Source organism: Rhipicephalus microplus, chromosome 7 (genome assembly GCF_043290135.1).
Source record: "Rhipicephalus microplus isolate Deutch F79 chromosome 7, USDA_Rmic, whole genome shotgun sequence".
Lineage (NCBI taxonomy): Eukaryota > Metazoa > Arthropoda > Arachnida > Ixodida > Ixodidae > Rhipicephalus > Rhipicephalus microplus.
In genome coordinates this window covers 26,896,590-26,916,633 of record NC_134706.1, presented here as the reverse complement: position 1 = coordinate 26,916,633, position 20,044 = coordinate 26,896,590, and the positions used below count along the sequence as shown (strand labels likewise).

At 45.2% G+C, this 20,044-nt stretch overlaps 1 protein-coding gene and 1 non-coding gene across 2 annotated transcripts; one reads left to right on the top strand and one right to left on the bottom strand.

The window, feature by feature from the left end:
- Nucleotides 1-1,616: 1,616 nt before the first annotated feature.
- Nucleotides 1,617-18,335, bottom strand: LOC119180240 (ESF1 homolog). The gene is made up of 11 exons (XM_037431383.2): nt 17,707-18,335; nt 15,960-16,064; nt 13,870-14,200; nt 11,558-11,732; nt 10,732-10,963; nt 10,213-10,332; nt 8,494-8,621; nt 6,264-6,411; nt 4,998-5,083; nt 3,478-3,645; nt 1,617-1,940 (listed from the first exon to the last, which is right to left on the bottom strand). Exons 1-11 carry the CDS (start codon nt 18,104-18,106, stop codon nt 1,623-1,625), a joined length of 2,211 nt encoding a protein of 736 aa, XP_037287280.1. The 5' UTR covers nt 18,107-18,335; the 3' UTR covers nt 1,617-1,622.
- Nucleotides 18,336-19,616: 1,281 nt separating this feature from the next.
- TRNAI-AAU (transfer RNA isoleucine (anticodon AAU)) lies at nt 19,617-19,690 on the top strand. Its single transcript has one exon. It is a non-coding gene; the product is annotated as a tRNA-Ile (tRNA).
- Nucleotides 19,691-20,044: the final 354 nt, after the last annotated feature.

The following is a 20,044-nucleotide window of genomic DNA, read 5'->3' as shown; positions in this document are numbered from 1 at the left end:
GATGCGACCCTGTTCCTTTCTTTATTGAAAGGCCGTTTTCTATGTGGTCATTGATACATGGGTCTTTTAGGCCAGCAAGAACTTATCGTCATGTGCTCAGTATCTCGAAGATCGCACCTACTGCACATTTAACGAAGAGCTTGTTGCAGAGGGAGGGATAGATGCACGTAGGGCCTTGGCACCACTGGGAGATGCCAAACATTGAATATACAGACCTCGTAAAGCATGCTTGTGTCTATAACAAGAAGCTTTAAGGCTGTAATACACACAAACATAGGTGTTTTGTTCTGAATGTGAACAACAGACGCTTCGCTGTTAGCGAAAACGACGATTGATGGCTGTGGCAGCCACTCGTGCACACGCTCGCGAGTAGCCAGACCTTCCTGATAAAGAACCTTTCACGAAGCAATTTGTGGACCTTTCTCGATGTACAGCACCCCTATTTTAAGTGTAGGAGGTGCTGGGCTTCCCGTCAACCTGGAACTATCGCCCTTCACCCTGACCGCTTTATGTTGACGCACTTTGGAGTTACTGAGTAATAAAATTCAGGAACTCTTTTCATATCTGCAAAATGGGGGCACCAGAGTTTTTTACCTCGACCTCTCTTAATGGTACGCAGAGCATTGCTAATTTTAGACAAAATACAAGACTGTGTGCCTAGGCCCGTTTTCAATTTGTGGTTACTCTTTTAGCACACTAAAAGACATCAAATAGAAAGTAATGACACGCATAAAGTTTCTTGCATTATTTACTGGAGCCCCGCCGCGGTGGTCTAGTGGCTAAGGTACTCGGCTGCTGACCCGCAGGTCGTGGGTTCAAATCCCGGCTGCGGCGGCTGCATTTCCGATGGAGGCGGAAATGTCGTAGGCTCGTGTGCTCAGATTTGGGTGCACGTTAAAGAACCCCAGGTGGTCAAAATTTCCGGAGCCCTCCACTACGGCGTCTCTCATAATCATGGTGGTTTTGGGATGTTAAACCCCACAAATCAATCAATCATTATTTACTGGAGGGAACTGTGGCACAGCAATCAATCAGCCATCGTGGAAAATATGGATAGTGCATCAATTTGCTATGTCTACGTGCTTGCAGCTTCGAACGCACATGCGGCATCGATGGGTTCTGGCTTTTGTATCGGATAAGAGAGTGCCTCTTTGTGAACCTTTTGAGCTGATTCCTATCAGATTGCACAATGCTCCTTGCTAACTTTTTCCTGCCTCTCTGTCAGGAATTGGACGTCAATCGATTTGCATAGCAGTGCAATGCTTCAGTCACTACTAGCAACAAGGACGGTCATGTGTTTGTATTCAGGCAGCAATGAAATGTGGCCATAAAAGTCATATTAAGAGTGGCTGATCACTGACAAGCGCGTGTTTGAAAAAGCATCAGCTATTGGGAAACGGCGCATGCGAATTCGCGTATTGCCAGCGCACCTCCAACGGCCATACTATGTGCTTTCTGGCATGAGGTTTCGGGGGGAGCCAGAACCTGCGAGTCCTAACGAGCTTTACATAAATAAAATTAAAGTACTTTCAGTTTAAAAGGTGTGTCTGATGCTTCTACTGATATCAGCAGCAGCAGCAGACAAAATGAAAGGTGTTCAGGGAAGCTTTCAAAACTTGTGGTCAGCCCGGCAGCTTTTTACTTCTGCTCTTCATCTGCTGTACTTTAAGCTTGACCGAACTGGCCAGTGACGAGAGGGATTGCCGGTTCTGCTTCGGCTCTGCAGCCGGCTCGGCAGATGGCTGCGGCTCCGAATGTGGTTGCGGCTGTTTGGCAGTGACTGTGGAGGCTGCGCCTTCTGGAGCGGCGAGCTTTCTCCTCTGCTTCTCCGCAAGCAGTGCCTCCATGCCTTTGGTTTTCTTGAAGTGCGGGTCGGTCGGGTCGACGTTGTAATGGTGAGAGTCGTACAGCGCGGAAAACCGCGGGTCGGCCAGGTCCATCTGAAATGAGCGTGCACATTTATTCGTTACTGCAGTACAAGAGAAAGATGACAAAGTGGAGACATAGGACGACAGGGCAAGACACTGCATTATAAGTGATAGTACCATCAGCCTAGGGGTGTCATCAAACAACCAACCCACAGACTTCTTCATTAGTGGCCCGCACATGGCTGTCTTCATCCAATTAAAAAAATTGTTCTTAATATTAATAAGTCTGTTCAAAAGCTACACATGTCTAAAGCACTTTTTACTAGAGCAATACCCTGTATTCACCATGTGTAGATACATACAACTGTGAAACAATTACATACCGTTTCAGAATCGGCATCCAGATTTTACACATATACGAAATCGGTATCGAGATCATCTTGGAATCCTGGCACCAAACCCACATCAAAAATGACCCTTATACAAAATATGGGGAAAGTTCTTTCAAAGGGCAATGTCAGCTAACACTTTGTGCAAAGTACACCTCTGCCCCCTCCTTCCCTTACGCTCCTATCTTCTTCACTATCCCGGCCCATGCTGGGCTACATCTCGTGACTAAAGTTCGATAGTTGAGGTGAGCTCGAGACCCCCTGCTTCAGGCAATGCTGAAGAGAGTGCAGGTGAAAGCGCATGCTCCTGCGAGGCATACATGCAACTACTCTGATGTTTCCAGTTAGTTGCATTGTATTGCAAATGCCTCGCACGTACCACCCAACAACAATAATACTATGTCACCGCCGAATTCCAAAAATTCTCTTTCTAAGAAATCGGTATAGATCATCTTTGTGGCTTGTGCTTCAACGTGGATCGTCTGTTCTTCCTGTTTAGTAACAAAGTTGTACCAATTCGGTTAAAGATATCGTGCTTCATGAGGTCAGTAGCGCCACTTCGCGGCATGTTGCTGCATCCCTAGGCGAGATCTTGTACGAAGACTGCAATATTCAGACAATTTTCGCAGTGAAGCTGCATTTGACTAGGTTCTGCCGCATCGTATTCGTACATGGAAGACGTGTAGAACAACAATTTTCGGCACCCCCTCGTGCATGGCCTCCTGACCATTGCTGATGCCCGTTTTGCCAGTGTCGTGATACGCAGTGGCAGCACCTCGTACAGATTATTGTGCCCTTTTGTTTGTAACATACACATCAGTAAGTAGTGCGCTCTCATTTTAAAACAATCACAGATCACCAACTCGCCCAATCAACCATATTGACAAATCACTCTAGCACTGTTATCAGCAGTTGCCGTATAAACTTGCTATGAGACGAAAGTGTGTGGTTCGTTAGGAGGAAGAACAGCAGGAATTGAAGGAGTATCGATGCACACATAAGCACGAATGAACGCAAGAACAACGCCAAGCTGTGGCCTCAGAACGTTCAGCTGTAGGCATTGGCATTGCTGGCTTCCATCTACATTTGAGTGGGCGGGATGTGAATTTTTTTTTTTTTTAATTTGGGTTGTGCAGGTCGTTGTTCAGCAAACCGTTTTTCGCTACAAGTTCCTACCGTTGTCGCACGCGCATGTGCCAAGACTGCAGGGCACCCCTTACCTGGAAGTCGTCGGCAGCGGTCTTTCCTTCCTTCTGGGCCTTCTTGTTCTCGGCCTTCCTCTTGCGCTTCTTGTTGCGGCTTTGCTGGTTCTCTTCCAGCAGCTTTTTGAGGCTGAAGTGGTGCCTTCCGTCGTCCTCTTCATCCATGAGCAGCAGCTCTAGCTCCGCCTGCGTTTATTTATTTTTTTCAGACAGAAATAGCGATCAATAAGAATGATAGAAACCCGAAATGACTGGCTCTAGCGTAATCGAGAGTAAATGTAAGCATGATATATCTGACAGCAAAGCAGGTAACTTGGAGACTATACTAGCCATAATCTTGAGCATTTTCACAGGGGCACTCCGTGTACTAACTACACCGCAGCGCATTGTGTGTTCATCCCCATGGACGCCACTGCTTCCCATCGCTGGGCGAGATAAACCTTGCGCTTTGCCTAGGGTACGCGGCCACGACGCAACACCAGGCTGGTGCGCCGCATGCGACGTGGTTCCATTTGCGTCGTTCCTAAACATCTGAACAAGTTCATATGCTAGTTTAGAATTGTCAAGTTTGTTTAAATACGCTGTAATATGGTACATTTCGTCCTCTCCCTGTCTTTTTACACCGGGAATGTGCAAGGCGGTGTCGGTGCATCGATGTGGCCAAGAGTGCCATGTCATGGCTTGCCACTTTTTCGAGTAACGCGACACACTCCCCCGAAGTGGACATGTCCGCAAGGTGGACGTATGGGGAATAGCTCGCCAGCGCCGGCATGCTTTTGCAAGTAAACCAGTAGTGACTTTTTTGAGGTGACACTAGTTAGCTCTACATTGGCATACGTGTGCGAAAACTAAATCTTTCAAAGTTTAGTGCTGCCACTAAGGGCAGGAAGGTAAACGGAGCACTATAGCAATCTTGACATAATAGTATTAATAAAAACAATAAATAGTGTATTGGAGGTGCCATTTTGTCTTGCAACAGTCGTCACTTATCTTGTGCGCCGTTCCTGCGTTATCACCACACACATCTGTTTTCATTGTCACTAATAGACAAAGACTCCTCAAATGAGTGCACAGTTCTCAGAGTGCAGCCAAAGTGGATGGCAATAAAAAAATGAGGCTGCGCAAGCCGGAGACGAAACGGTCGTACAAGATTTGTCAGGTCGCACGGGGAAAGGATCTTAGCGATCTTGAAGAACACATGTCTGGCATTGCCCCGGAGTTTGTATATGGTCAATGCTCGCGGAAAAAAAAAAAAAAAACAGATGCAGCAGGCATAAAAATAACATATTTTCAGATGATAATTCTTCATAAACTCATTTATAACACTGTTTCGAAGGTAAAATTACCTTCATTTACTTCATTATATGAAAATTTATCATCTAATGCTGTATTTTAAAGGCAAGGTTCTTCTTTATACACTTCAATATATTGAGGTTAGACTTAGAGAGCCGCAGGAGCTGACAATGACGCAGAAACAACAAAATTGACCACGTAGCATCCACAGTTTTTGAGCTTTGTAAATGGCTCTACACACGCACCTTGCCTTTCGTCGTCTCTTCGTCCTCTGCCTTGTCTTCCACATTGGATCGCTTCCTCCTTTTGCTTTTGTTGCTCTCCTTCGAAGCTGTTTGGTTCAGTGCACAGATGAGAAGAAAACAAACAAAAAAACGATATTAGCTTGGGTTCAATGCATACTGAAGGCCTCTGATGTGCTTTACTTTTTGACTCTGTACTCATAATAATAATAACAATAATAGTTGGGGTTTAACGTCCGAAAACCGCCATATGATTACGATAGACGGCGTAGTGGAGGGCTCCGGAAATTTCGACCCTCCCAGAGCTCTTTAACGCGCACCTAAATCCAAGCACATGGGCCTCAAGCATTTTCGCCCCCATCGAAAACCCACCCACTGCCATTCCGTGCTTATCAAAAGGGGTGCACAGTTGACAATGCTTTTGTTGCTCAGCGAGTGGGCTTCCTGACAAATGGCCCCCGCAATACCTGAATACCTGTCCCCCGAATCTTGACTTAGAGGGACCATGCAACACTCTTCCAAGAAACAATCGAACTACTTTACTGAGGCACCTTACTGCCTCACGAGTTGACTGCCGCAAGAACTTTTAGAATCTGTCGAGTACAATCAGATTTACGGGGACTCGATGCACGCTTTGAGATTTTTTCTCTGCTTTTTTGCACCAGCAAGCACACCGACAGCTACGCAGGGGCAGAGAAGGGAGAGATGACAAGGGGGGCAAGAATTTGGGGCGCTTGTCAGCGCACCTCATGACCTGTGGTACTTTCTTTGCTTTTTTTCTTCAAACGTGCATTGCACCATTAGTCTGGTTGCAAACGAGCACGCGGGAACATCATAGCGGCCACGGATCCCAAATAATCAAATTAGGAACAGTTGTGGAGTTTGTGTTTACAAAGCGGTAATTCTGATTTATGGCAGCGTTGGCCAAAAGAAGAGCGAGCAAATTCTGTCGGACTTTGAGAAATAATAATTCCAGGCTGCGTGCTGTTCCAATAAAATTTGACTCGCATGATGTCTGGATCGTTGACTACCAGTCAATAGAATTTTTTCAACACACTAAATAAATGTTGCAGGGCCCCTTTAATGATGGGCCACTGAATGTTGGTCTGCGATCCCAGAGGTTCTGGCCATCTGGATGAAGATCAAATAGTGTTGCCCATGTGTGAACCATAAATTTAAAAAACGACTGGAATTTTTCGCATCTACATCTGACAGTCACGCTTCGGTGGCCTCAGACGCTGGAGCACTGTGCTGCAAACGGGAACTCACGTTTTGAGGGCGCATCCATCTTGAAGAAATCGTCACCCAGGTCAACATCAGAGGGAAGCTCGTCGTCTGAAAACGCCTGCTCCGACTGGCTGCCTTGGTCTTCGCCTCGTTCACTCTTCTCTTCGCCAGATTCTTCCGCCTCAGCCCCCTGTAACACCAAAGGGCACGGCGTCGCTAATTTAGACAATAGACATAGAAGACAGTATGCTTGGGCTCATCGTTAATTCGTGGCTGCTCTTTTCACGCACTAAGAAACACGGGATGGAAAGTTCCACCACGCATAAAGTTTCTTATATTATTTACTAGAGGGAACTGTGGCACTGCGTTCAATCAGCCGCTATAAAAACGATGGGTAGCCTAGACTTCTCTGTAAGTATACTACAGGGAATCATGGTGCTAGCGCCTGCATGGTAGCAGCAACACATCGCGCTTCAGTCAGCATGGGAATGATGGGTAGAACACAAATTCGTCTAATCTTCATACTTTCAGCTCTGTTTAGCTTCGCATGGCTTTTAGAGCTGCTTTGTCATAAAATGAGAATCGGCAAACGTTCAGCAGTCGCACTTTACCACCTTAACCCTTTAAGCTCACCAATCGAAATCGGGTCATGAAGTTCCCAACGGTCCATTCTTTCATTCGAAATGAAGTCAAGACACAGTGATAAACAAAGCCACAAGTGCCTTCAAAGCCAGCAAGCACAAATACTAGGCAAATCCGTGTATACCACTCACCGTTCTTATGGTGGCTGAACGACCGTAGTGCCAGAGTCCCTTCTAGTTAACTCAAAAAAACTCTATGACGGGTATTACAATGCATTGCTTACGTAGTCTTCGTGCTTGGAACTTTGAACACACATGTGGCATCGACGTGTTTTAGCATCTGTTTCAGATGAGAGAAAGCCTCATTGTGAACCTTGCGAGCCGATTTTAATTGGTGGGCCTAAATGGTCGAGGTGGTGAAATAAGACTGCCGAACTTTCTTAAGAATTGCCAGTTTTAAAAGTAAAACAAAAAAGTTTCATGTAGTCAAAAGAATGAGGCTTAGGCGCCTCTATGCACTATATATGCAGGCATTCTCATACTGGCTGCAGAGCCATTAATTGCAGACACTAGTGCCGGATTGCCCTCTATTCTGTTATTATGAAACTCCTTCGACGACATGCACAAAAAATTAATTTGAGATGTTTGACTTGCTTTCCTGAGCTGTAGACCTATTAATAGAAGGCAGTAGCAGCTTATGCATTTGTATAAGTTAGCACTAATTGAACAGTATAACAGCAATTTTAGTGCCCATTTGGATTGAAACTCAAAAACGAAATGACACGAAGTCCGTGAAACGCTAGCTGCAAGATCTTGAGATTAGAGTGTTTTGAGATTAGGTTGCTGTGCATTTTGTTAAAACAGAACTCTGTTTTCTGAAAGCCTGGTCAATGGCACACTAACACACTTGTTGCCCAACCTAGCAGTATTTGCCACTCCAGCTAGTTGCGATCTGAATAAGGGAGTGCACACGGACACTAGAACAGGAACAGGACAGTGTTTGTGTCTGTGTACGGAGCTTAGTCAGTTAAAATATGAACCAATACCAACTAGCCCAATTATACCTGCTACTGTATCTTGCGAGCATTTTTCGTAGGACTTCTTAGCGAACTGCACTGTGCAAATAAAGGGGCTCACACCAGCAGTTCCTGGAGCACAAGGCCATATAGACCATGCCTCAGGTTTAAGCATTGCTCTTGCAACAGCCTGCTTAGTTCAATTGTGCACTGACCCAAACAGCCGAGTTCTATTTGCAGCAAAAGCCACTCCCCCGCCAAGATATTCAGCGGCAGTATGGAGTGGGACGTGCAGGAGAAACCTGCCGATGTCAAATGGCACATCTTCAGCTTTCACTGCATCACCTACAATTTTTCTCTCTTTTTGCCTCGTGTTGACTCTCACTTCTGTCACACGAGACTCCCGGGGTCGCGCTGAACCACCGACAGACTGGGTGTTGACCCAATCTGTCATGTGACATCTAAACACCCACGCACGGCCTCAAGATAACTTCTGGTGCTACCACTCCTAGTCTTGACGAGACAGTCGACTCACGAGTGCGCTTGCTGACCTGTGTCCACTTGAAACTGCTCACGCAGGAACCGGCACCACTGAACGACTTGCGCAGATACAGCTTTCAGCATGCCGTGCTCGGCGTATTAAAGCTTTCCCGAAGAACGCCAACACGGCCTCACCTTCTTGCCGAGACTTCGCTTCAGTTTGCGCTTCTCCTTGCGTTTCTCCAAGAACTCCTGGAAGGGCGTCTTGCCCTCGGGCTGTTCCTGCTTCTTCTTGACGAGCTCGCCAACCTGCTTGGTCAGACCTGGGTTGCGTGCACACGGGAAGACAAAGCGGTTAGGAACTGAGCAGCGGATGGCGCGCTAAACGCAGCACAACACTGCTTACATGATCATCACCAATACATTTTCCTACATGAAATGTTCTACATGTCGGATCCCGGCAATGAATCTACCGATTCCTGTACATTATAATCTTCTTTCAGTCGCTGTTCCAGCAATGTTTCTGCCCAATAAATTGGAAAATTGCAATACAATGTAATACATTGCACTGCCTTGTGAAGCGTAACACCTTTTCCTTCATAGACATGTAAATCGTGAGGGCTTATGTACAAAACCAATTACTTCATGACCAATCATGCACGTTGCTAGTCTTTGTTTACTTTCTTTATGATATTACCTACAGCCACATGGACTATTGGTTAGGGTATTTCATGTGCATTTCTCACAATTGGATCTTAAAGAAACAAATTTTGATTTTATTTGATCTGAAACCGTCCCTGCGCTGGATGTGCTGAACAGGTAAGTCAACGAGTATGGCAATGCATACTTCCGCAAAGCCACACCAGTGCTGGAAACTAGTCTGGTTCGCCAGGGGTGCTAAAGAAAAACCAGACTTCGATCAAGAACATCTTCAAGACTTAAATTGATTAATCAAACACTCTGTGGCAAGGTGTGAGCAACGAGTGTGTTTCATTGTTAAGCAGGCAGTATTTTCTCATTTTTAAACACATCCAGACACTCTCGCCTATTGCTGCTTTCCTTCACAGTCTAGCCCACATATGTAACACCGAATGATTGTGTATAGTTATAAAAACCCCGTCACTAGATTTTCAATATATAGAACATTTTATATATTGAATTGTCTATTTGTGGCCCCGCCGCGGTGGTCTGCGTGGTCTAGTGGCTAAGGCACTCGGCTGCTGACCCGCAGGTCGCGGGTTCGAATCCCTGCTGCGGCGGCTGCATTTCCGATGGAGGCGGAAATGTTGTAGGCCTGTGTGCTCAGATTTGGGTGCATGTTAAAAGAACCTCAGCTAATCGAAATTTCCGGAGCCCTCCACTACGACGTCTCTCATAATAATATGGTGGTTTTGGGACATTCGTTAAACCCCACATATCAATCAATTGTCTATTTGTGAGTGTGAGTGTGTTTGCAATGCTATGGCACCATGTGGAACTCTCAGTAAGCGGCTCAATACGAAATGCTGTGGCCAAACACGGTTGACCAAAACTTGCTGAGTGAAGGCAACTACTGTCGCAGAAAATATGCCGTGATGGCGTCCCGTGCATTGGCACCTCTGCCTAGCGAGAGACAGCATACTGTCCGCACTACACTTCGCATTGACAACTTGGGAGTCCGTGACAGAAGTGGAGGTCTCAAGGCGCCTGCTACCACTAGTACGGAAGCGAACCAACCGACATTGTGCATTCCCCTTGCTATTGCAACGCATGCGCGAAAAGGAGATGGACCTTGGCCGAGCTTCAAGGTGGAACTCTCGCACGAAGGAGTTTCTTTGGGTTCGTACCAGGAGGAAGAGCAGAGCTACCATTTTAAAAGAGGCCAGCACTCTTAAAACGCAAATACCCACGTAGAAGAGTGGAAAAACAACTAACCGGGGTTCCACGTGACCTCCATTTCGACGTCGTCTTTTTCATCCGTCTTCTTCTCTCCATCATCGAGGCTCTTCAACAGGTCGCGGTACTTCTGGATTTGAGCTTCCTTTGTATCCTTACCTGTGTGAACAAACGCGAGCACAATGACGCTCATTTCACAAGTTCACCAATGTAAAGTGACATGAATGCTGCAATCAACACAGCAAACAATGTTGTGATATGGTCACGTGGTAGTGATGGTGTAGAGATGGTGTAGAAGGCGACTGTTTTGATAAGACTGATAACTAATCTATTGGCAAGATTGTTAGCTATTTGATAAGGCCTGTGCCGAGTAGTGGTAATAGCCCTCCCCCCCCCACCATTAAGTGCCACATATGTCAGTAACTCGAAGTCCTTGTGAAAGCAGTATCTGTTAACTGACTGCCTGGCCTTTGCTGACTGGCCTTCGTGTGCTTTGCTAACTGGCCTTGGCGGACAGACCTTTACGGCCTCTACCGTGTCACCTGTAGTTAGTTTTACCTTGTGCCTGATCTACCTCCTCTTCACTTTCCCCGGATGATGAAGCCAAGTACACGGTGAGGTCGTCGTGGGCCCCATCCTCTTTGAAGGCCCGTTGCATGGCCTCCGTTCGACGGGGGTCGTCCTCGTCCCAGGTCAACTGCACGTTGACCGACTGGAGTGCCGGGGTGACGAAGTTCAGTGGCTTGTAGCTCTGGGGATCGGGAACGCTGTCGGCGACGCTGGTCGGTTCCTAGAAATCAAAAGGAAAGGACTGTGCACTAGCAATCGTTTGAGAAAGCTTAGCTTTGCCTTTTGGCAGGTGCACATGCGAAACAGAGTCCCGAACATCAGAACTCGTAGAAAAGATGCAAGAGAAATTGCTGATAGCGAGAGAAATCAGTGCTGAGGCATACAAGGGACGTTCACAGAGTTTGTATTATCAGTGTGATAGATTTATTAGAGGCATCTGCGATAGTAGTCACAATGAAAGTGTAGCTGTGTGCTTTCAGCATAACATGAAACCAAATAAGCGGAGAGTGAGTGTTCTGCAAACTGTGCTGTGTGACAATGTACAATTACGCCATTGAACTGCGTAGCACCTTAAATAATAACACTTTTTGTTTTCCTGTTGTAAAGAGGGGTTGCCCACATCTTCATTTGAAGTTATTTGCATTTTGGTTTGAGGTTATTTGAATTATGTAAAAATTTATTGTGTCAATATTTACAATATTGGAGTGCTAAAACATTCTTTTACCTGCCTACTTTTGACAACTGAAATGTGTGTTTTCGATGCATAAAATTTCAGCCTGTATTTGCCAACCATGATGTCCCCCACTTAACTCACCTCGTCAAACGTCATGTCGTCGGGGACAAACCGCAGGTCCAGGCAGGTCCCACTGCTCTCATACTCGCGGCCATCCAGCTCCCGGTAGAGGTGGTCTGCCGTTTCGGCCGAGTCGCACTCGGCAATGGCGTAGTAGTAGCGCAGCCGGTTCAGCTGGTACTGGCGCAGCGCTTCCCTGCAAAGCGGCCAGTGGGGGCCAAATCCGCGCCCGACTTCAAGCTTCATCTCTTCGGCAACACTACGTTCACTTGAGCTTCGCGAAACCCACGTGAAAGCTGTTCCATTTTCCAGTCGTCGTTTATGAGAGATTCATCCCTTAAAGGGGCCCTCTGCAACACAACACTTTTTCAGCGTGTTCAGAAAGCACAGCTGATTGTCGGTCGAGACCACAGAGAGCACATGAGCCAAATGTCAAGGCGGAGCGCATGGCCTGGAACCTACAAATAGTTCTCAAAGTCGGCTAGAAATTGTTCACTCTTCTCTTGAAAAATTGTGGCAAAAACCCGAGCGACCATGTCAAAACGACGAGTCCAGGGGCCACTGGCTGATTTGAGAATTGTGGGCTGCATAGTTAACGCAGTCATTGTGGCACGCTGCAACGTGCCTCGCTGCAGCGTGTCACAGTGTCGACAAGCAAGGAGTATGCCCACGTTCTGTGAAAGCAAGATACACAGGTGCTGAAGGTCGTGATGCATGCTGACGTAAGGACACAGATAGCTCCCTTGTCTGTCTCCATCACATTCTTCACATTTTTAAAAGGGTCCTGCAACAGTTTTCCAAATAACCATCGAATGGCTTTTTTAAAAAGTCCGTTGCCTCGCGAATTGACCGCCGCAAAAATTTTTCCTGACATTGAGCACTTTCTTTTTTTTTCTTCTTCTTCTTCGACCGTGTGCCTTACCTTTAGCGCTCTGGCACGTGGTGGCCTACCGCGGCAGCCTTGGTAACGCTAAAACCAGCCAGAAGCCACGAATTTGGGCATATGACGCAGCCGTTTGGGTAATGGCATTGTTCGTAGAAACAAGAGGGTTGTAAATTGCAGGTAGCGTGCTGTGCTATAATGCTTCGCTCGCGTGTTCTGAGGAGCCTCAATCACCGGATGGCAGCGCTTTTTCACCATGCGGAAAAAGTGTTGCAGGGCCCTATTAAAATAAGCAGTTCATGATGCATATTTTGAATTAGAACTGACAGCCGATCAAGCAAAGGAAAGTATAGATGTTATTTGTAGTACATGTAATATAAATGTGAAAAAATTAAAGTGGGCAAAAAGGCAACTTTCCGCTGGCAGGGACCGAACATGCAACTTTTGAATAGACACTGAAACCTTATTATAAGGAGCCCAAACATAACGAAATATCAGTTATGACAAAGTAAATAAAAAATTGTCTAGTAATAAATGCAGTTAGGAATATACCTTTAAACAGTTTTTCCAATATAACAAACTCATTTTTGTGTAATACACCCAATGCTGTACCAATTGAGGCTACGTTAGTGGTCACTTTCCTGTCCACTTCATTGGCTGTATTCCTGCTTGCATGCATCACTTAGCAGGTAGTTTTTGTTACGAGCTGGCAGGTGACCAATGGGCAACAACTAATCTTTCAGGCAATAGATGTTCATTGTTTCTTAGCAAAGCTGTTCCACAGGCAGAAAATAAGTTTTCCACACTAGCCTACACGGCTGCAGGCGGTGCTAACACTCCCAGGTTTCGACGCACAGATACAACCTATAAGGTGGATGGGAAGATGACGACTGTTCCTGTGGCTCAATCGGTACAGTATTGGACGCACTATTCGAAGGCTCCGCTGGCAGCAAGTTACCTTTTTATCCAGTTTAATTCCTTGTGACTTATATCACAATTAAAAAACATAATATCCCCTTTTATTTTCTAATCTTGACTCTTATATCTCGCTAATATTGGGCCTACCATAAAGAACAAGCTCTTGGAGTTCCCCTTGTTTTGTTCACTACAGTTGCGGTTAACAATGGCCCCTACAATTTCCCTGGCCTTGTTAACAATTGGAATACACTCATATTTCGATATAACGAACCTGGATATAACAAAATAACAGTTATAACAAAGTAAATAAAAAATATTCTTGGTATGAACATAGTGTTAGGAATAAACTTTTATAAAGAATTTTCGAATAGAACAAACTTATTTTCGTGCAAGATGCCACTTTATTATAATGACGTTTGAGTGTAATTTCGTAGTGTCTGATAAAGAAACAAGGAAATTGGCTTCTTTCGATGAAAAACGATACCCAAATCCACTTGTTATAGTGGAAGCGGCCACTCTGTTCCCGTCCTACCTTCGAGTTTTGGCGTCGACTTCCTCATCGTCTCCGCCACCCTTCTTTGACGCTTTCTTGTCACCGCGAGCTGCCTCAACCAGCTCAGCAGGGCCACTCTCCCGTTCGACAGCCATGCGCTCTTTGCCGAACTCGGATGGATAGACGCTGACTCGCTGCACGACACCGCCTGGAGGCTTGAACGAGTCGAGCAACACGAAAAGGTCCTGGGCGCGTAGCTTGTCCCAGTCGAGGTTGCACAGCGCCAGTCGGCGGCTGACGTCGTCCGACTTAGGGGCGTCGCGGTCCAGCTCGCCCCAGGCCACTTCTCCGTCGTCGTCTTCCAACTCTTCTGCAACGGATACAGCACACTTGAGAGAATGCTCTATATACTTGTGGTCAACTCTTCCTGGTAATGAAACGAAGTCTACAAAGCCTATCCGCATGTGTCGTGCCAATCATGAACGTAGTCCCACATGTATGCCCATATTTTCTGCATGAGATATAAAAAAATACTTTTTTTTTATTTTCTACGTGTGGCTCTTCGAGGCAGGACGCAGCTCACATCTGTGCGATACTCGTATTTGCAGAAACCCAAAGTGACGACTTTATACGTTGTCGCTTTGCGTTTCTGCATGCCTGAGAAAGCCGGAGCCTTTTAGGCGTACTTCGACCGCTAAGCAGCGTCTGTGCGAAAAAGATACACTGATTGCCCACAATCATCGTTTTCCACAGTAGTACAAGACATGCGTCATACCAGACTACTTCGCATAAGAGTACACGTGCAGAAGCGTAACCTCTGTAGATTTTCTTCCAAGGCCTAAAGAAATTGTTTACGAGTATGGTGTAGTACTAAGTTCAGTAGGTTGAAATCTAGCCATTTGTGCCACACGCTCCGAGTAACACTCATTTCTGTTCCAAGCATTTCCGATAAAGAACCTACTTCTGTTTTTACGAATATTCATAGAAAGTTCCTTAAAAACATAACAGGTATGAAAGAACGGTTCAAGTTCAGAGTTAGGTAAGACACGTATGATATCAGCACATAAGTTTACATATGATAAGGGGCAATCAATTGTCAGGATAGTTAACAAAAATTAGTTGAATGAGTTTTTTAAAAAGCAGGGGTGTTTTCTCACGAGGAGCTGGGATTGTTGTGGCATGCGATAGAGCTTGTTTCAATCATACACTTCTTCCTACCAGGCTTTGAAGATTCACTTTGGCAGCGAGACGAAACACAAACTTAACGCACAGAACTCACCAGGGCATATGAACGCTAATGTGTGAGTGCCAGTATCAGATGCCGAAGTCTTCCATTTCTTTTTGTTAACCATAACTCGCACTTACTGCCAAAACAAGTGTCTTGTACGTGTAATATGCTATTCCTCATGTGTGCATTTCCATAATTATTCTTCAATCTACCCTCAACCGGTACAGGGTAATAAATGTAGTATGTATATCCGGCCCTTCAGCATGCTGCCCCTGGTTTCAGTGAAGAACCAGAAGGAAATGGAAAATTAGTAAGAGCCACTATAGTGTTGAGATGAATCAGTTTAGATTGATAAATTGAACTCTGAGAACTCCAATGCCATTACTTTCACTACCATAATGTTATTTGACACAGAAGAAAATCAATGTCAATGCTTCTGTTCTGAGTTTTGCATTAAATTCTATGCGCACCTCCATGCATGTGGCACGTGCATAGTGTATTTTATGTTTTTTGGCAACATTGGCTCAACGCGATTCCTTGAAAGTCGGTATGTGAAGTCGCTGTCCCCATCAGGGGGCAGTGTACTCAAATTTTGCTGATTATGAACAAAGTAGGGCCTAGTAGACACTGTCGAAATCTCTGACATGAGATTTTTTTTGTGTGTGGGATTTTCAATCCAGGTGGCGTCGCCAATCATGTTTTTTGCTTACCAAGTGTTCTATTTGCGACATGCATCGTAATTTGGGAACTGCAAGGGTATAATTTACTAATATGAGAAAAACACTTTTCCATTGTGTGTTTTTTTAAGCTTGCATTGGGACATTTTGAGAAGTCAATCAGATGCACGTATGGTGTTTCCAAGAGAAAAGTGAACAGCAGAAAAAGAGGAAGAAGAAGCTACCTTCGCTGCTTTCATCTTCTTCAGAGCTTGTCTCGACGTTTCCGATGCCACGAGCCGGGTCCCTCTCGGGCTCTTCAGGCTCGTCCGAACTTGCATCCGATTCATCTGCCGAAAAGAAGATAGGTCGACATTCACAATGTGCCATTGGGAGGACATCAGGACTTGCAGCTTACAATACAGGCACCGCGCATGTGTGAGCATGAAAGGTCTCCACATAAATAGCCCCGACCAGAGCGTAGACAACAAACTATATTGTTCGCATTCACCACTGAGCCCTGTCACACCTTTCTTTAATTTCTACCTTTCTATACACCACAAAACTTGCAACGTGGCACAACAATCCTGCTGTGTGTTTTTAAAAATGCCTTTCACGCTTCTCCGGTACCTTCACTGGAATGTGGAGGGGTAGGCACGCTTAGAGAGAGAAAAGCAGTCTCGGAATGAGAGGTTTCATGGGGAACATATTCTCGCAGAAAAGCCAACTTACATGTGTTCCAAAATATATGTTACAGTCGCTTACTATTTTGCAAACTGCCACTCACGTATGCAGGGACAGAAGCTGATATGTGCCAGCAAGGACAGACTGGCCAGAACAACGTTACAATGCCGTAACGTAATAATTCTTGTAAGACATCAGGCATGTTTGGAAAGTTCGGTAAGGAACATATGCAGCCTTTTGTTGGTGAGAAGTGACATGGGTTTGCCTACTCTCCTGCAGCCCCAATGTCCTAACCTACCGTGCTCACTTAAATATTACCACCACTCGTTGCTGTCACCTCATCTAAGATAGTGTTACTAGTTTAGACTGCTGTTCATAAATGCTGCCGAATGTTGCTTAACGCAACCTACTTCCTGAAACGATGGGAACATCATCTTTATTCGATTGATATCCGACCATGTTCTCACAACACATTGACAACAAAGGAATACCAGAAAGCCAAAGTTAAAGAATGGGCACGCAAATACGGACACAAGAGGCGTTCATGCTGTTTGGAGCTCTGTCTCGCGTCTTCGTTTGCATGCCCAGTGCCTCAGTGAGAATATTGATAGTTGCACGTGATGTTGTGGATGCAGATTCTATACGTACCGACACTCCACAATGATGGCTTTGATGACAAACAAATTACAGTCAACTATCTTCAATGTGATAAAGAGGCTGCAGGAATGTCTCTTTAAATAACTAAAAAACCTGCACGTGACACTTCGAAAAAATCTATGTGATATTTCAAACGTCGCGTCCCCCATGCTGGTGGTCCAACATGGCAGTTTCAGTCGGGTCAACACAAGCCGTCTATTGCCACTATTTGTTACTGTCGGCTAGTTTCTGAGTGCGGTTGGTGGACGTTGTCAAATGTTGCCTTACGAAGGCTACTTTCTGCAACATCACCTTTATTAAATCTAAATCCGATAGTGCTCTCGCAATACATATACAATTAACCGAGATAGTTGTTGTCCCCTCACATATGGCTTGAATCCACTCTGATGAATTGGTCAAGAATTGTCCATTTAGAATTTCATATTTATAGCATTATGTAATGATAAGCATATAAAGGAACGAGTGTTTGTTTGTTTGAGCCTAACAGAATTAATATAGCACATAGCCACTGTGGTGGATAGGCGAAGATTTCGTTGTTTTAAATTCAGAAAATAATTTGAACAATGTTGAATCACCTAAAAAGAGAATACTTGGTAATATATCAAACAAACGCTCCTTTCACCGTGCGATTGCGATTGAGTTTATTTTTACCTTCGTCCTCTTCGTCTTCGCTATCGCCTACGGCCTCCGAGTCTTCGTCCTCGTTCGCTTCTTCGTCCTCTTGCACGGAAGCCTTCAATTCGACGCGTTTCGATTCGACACTGTCGTCTTGGGGGCGCTCGTCGCGATCGTCGTCGTCGTTTCCGGACTCGGACGACGACTCGACGGCGTAGAACTTCTTCAGGTCCTCCGACGTCGTGCTGTGAATGGGCCGACCACGTTTGTCCATGACGTACTTGAGTTTGAAGCGCTTGTCGTCGAACATGGCAGCGAAGCGGTTGTCGATTTTGACCTTACGCTGGGACCGCGGCACTCCGCGAAACCGCGGATCCGTAGCGATGTGCTTGAAGCGGTCATCTTCGATCTTGCGAAGTCCTTTCTTCTGCTTCATGTTTACACCGACGCAGCCTGCCAACAACGCACGTGGGACCTCAGGAGAAACCGAAAGCGAGTTGACGTACCGATTCGACGGCGATCTTCGCGCAGTAAAGGCGTAGAAGTCGTTCAGTAGTCTGCGGATAGACGCGGCGCCAAAACGAGCACACAGTCAAATAAACCCGGTCTCCGATTAGCGCGTAGAAACGACTGCAAAGGGCAGTGTACTAACTGCGCTATGAGTAGCAGCATCGTCCGTGGCACGTATTGTGGAGGCGGCCATCTTGACAGCGTGTTCTCGGTATACCTAAAAGTATAGTGTTTCGTCTAGACCCGAAAACGAGGCTATTTTGCAATGACGACGCCAGGTACCAAAGCACACCAATGTACTGCAACGCCGCCTGCTGCTGCAGCGTAGAGTTGCTGTGAGTTCCATGACGCGTTCACGAATTTATGTGTATGGCACACGCAGTGTTTGCGGAAGCTTGCTTCGCTAAGAATAAAAAAAAATGCGGTAAAAACAGCGCATACTAGAAGAGATGAACTACGAATAAATAACGAACAGGACTGGCGCTGCAGCACTCGTCCTGTCTCTTTATTTTTTCGTTCTTCGTCACTTCTAATTTGCGCTGTTTTTACCTTTTACCATGCTTGGCCAACCAGCCCAACGAAACAAACTTCTTGCAAGAGATGGACGTCTTCTCAAGGGAACATGTGTGTGCGTCATGTTTTAAGAAAATGAGGCAGCATTCGCCACATAGCAGTTATTTTCTTCGACGAAAAACTGTTGCTCCACTTATAGAGTTCACTAATAGGGTTCCACTGTTGCAGTGAAAGGAATGCAAAAAGAATGACGAAATCTGCAAAAAAAAAAAAAAAATACAAGTTGAACACACTTATAGATTGCAGCGCTACCTGGTGGCGTTATTGCATGCAACTATGTTTTTTTTTTTGTATTGCTGCACGTATGACACACTAAAAGTTTTAGTACATCACAAATCGCTTGGTGCGGAGCAGTCAAAACATTTTGTTTGTTCATTTGAAACAAAACTGCATAAGTGTGATAAGAAAAATAGGGTGTATTTATTGCGCATGTGTAATATTATAAAAATGTAAAAGTAACGTAGTGAACAATTGAAAATTGCACAAGTTTTCAACCTATTTGAAACATGGCCTTTGAGATTAACCAATACGTTGTTTGTCTCAGAGGTATGAATAAAAATGCGGAGCTGTTGTTTACGTAACGTAACGGTAGACAATTAAAACAAATAATATATCTACAGCTTGTTGTGTTAGCTGATTTCCGGTTTTAATAGAAGTTTCTAAAGGCTTTTGGACTACGAAGTGATGTAATAGAAGTAGATATGTTATGAGCAGATACAACCACCTTAAAAAAAACTCCGCTTTTCGTTTAAATAATCTAAGCCAGTGTAATAACACACGCGCGCGAGACAATGACAATTTAAAAAACGTGTCAACTTGAATGACTTTGTTAATTACACATATTAAACCTCGAGCAAACGTCTGGCCTGCTAGCTCAGTCGGTTAGAGCGTCGTGCTAATAACGCGAAGGTCGTAGGTTCGATCCCTGCGCAGGCCACTTTTTTTTTGTTTCTTTGCGTTAATGCAAATTGTTGAGCAGTTACGATTAATCAGCAACGAGGAAACATGCTCGAAGGACCGAGAAGTGGGAACAGCGGGGTCCAACTCTTTATTTATTCCATCATCGAATTACTCAGATCCATGCAAGCCATGTTACGGCACTATCTATGCGATGTTGACGGTTGACCATAAAAAGAAGGCGTTTCGCTTGAAATTTCAACGTAGCCGAAGCTATGAAACTTGGGATGATGTTAACACGGGAAATCTATGTTTAAGTATCAGATTTATTTAGAAGCTGTTGGCAAAATACCACCTTGTGTACTGAAGTAACTGCCAGAGGCAAGGTTCTGTT

What these genes read in the sequence shown, in the direction of transcription:
- LOC119180240 (XM_037431383.2), bottom strand. Translation starts at nt 18,106, where the DNA reads ATGAAGCAGAAGAAAGGACTTCGCAAGATCGAAGATGACCGCTTCAAG. An exon ending in CGAAGACGAAGAGGACGAAG is followed by an intron (nt 16,065 to 17,706) that starts GTAAAAATAAAC and finishes TCTTTTCGGCAG; the next exon opens with ATGAATCGGATGCAAGTTCG. An exon ending in GTCGACGCCAAAACTCGAAG is followed by an intron (nt 11,733 to 13,869) that starts GTAGGACGGGAA and finishes GCCGCTTTGCAG; the next exon opens with GGAAGCGCTGCGCCAGTACC.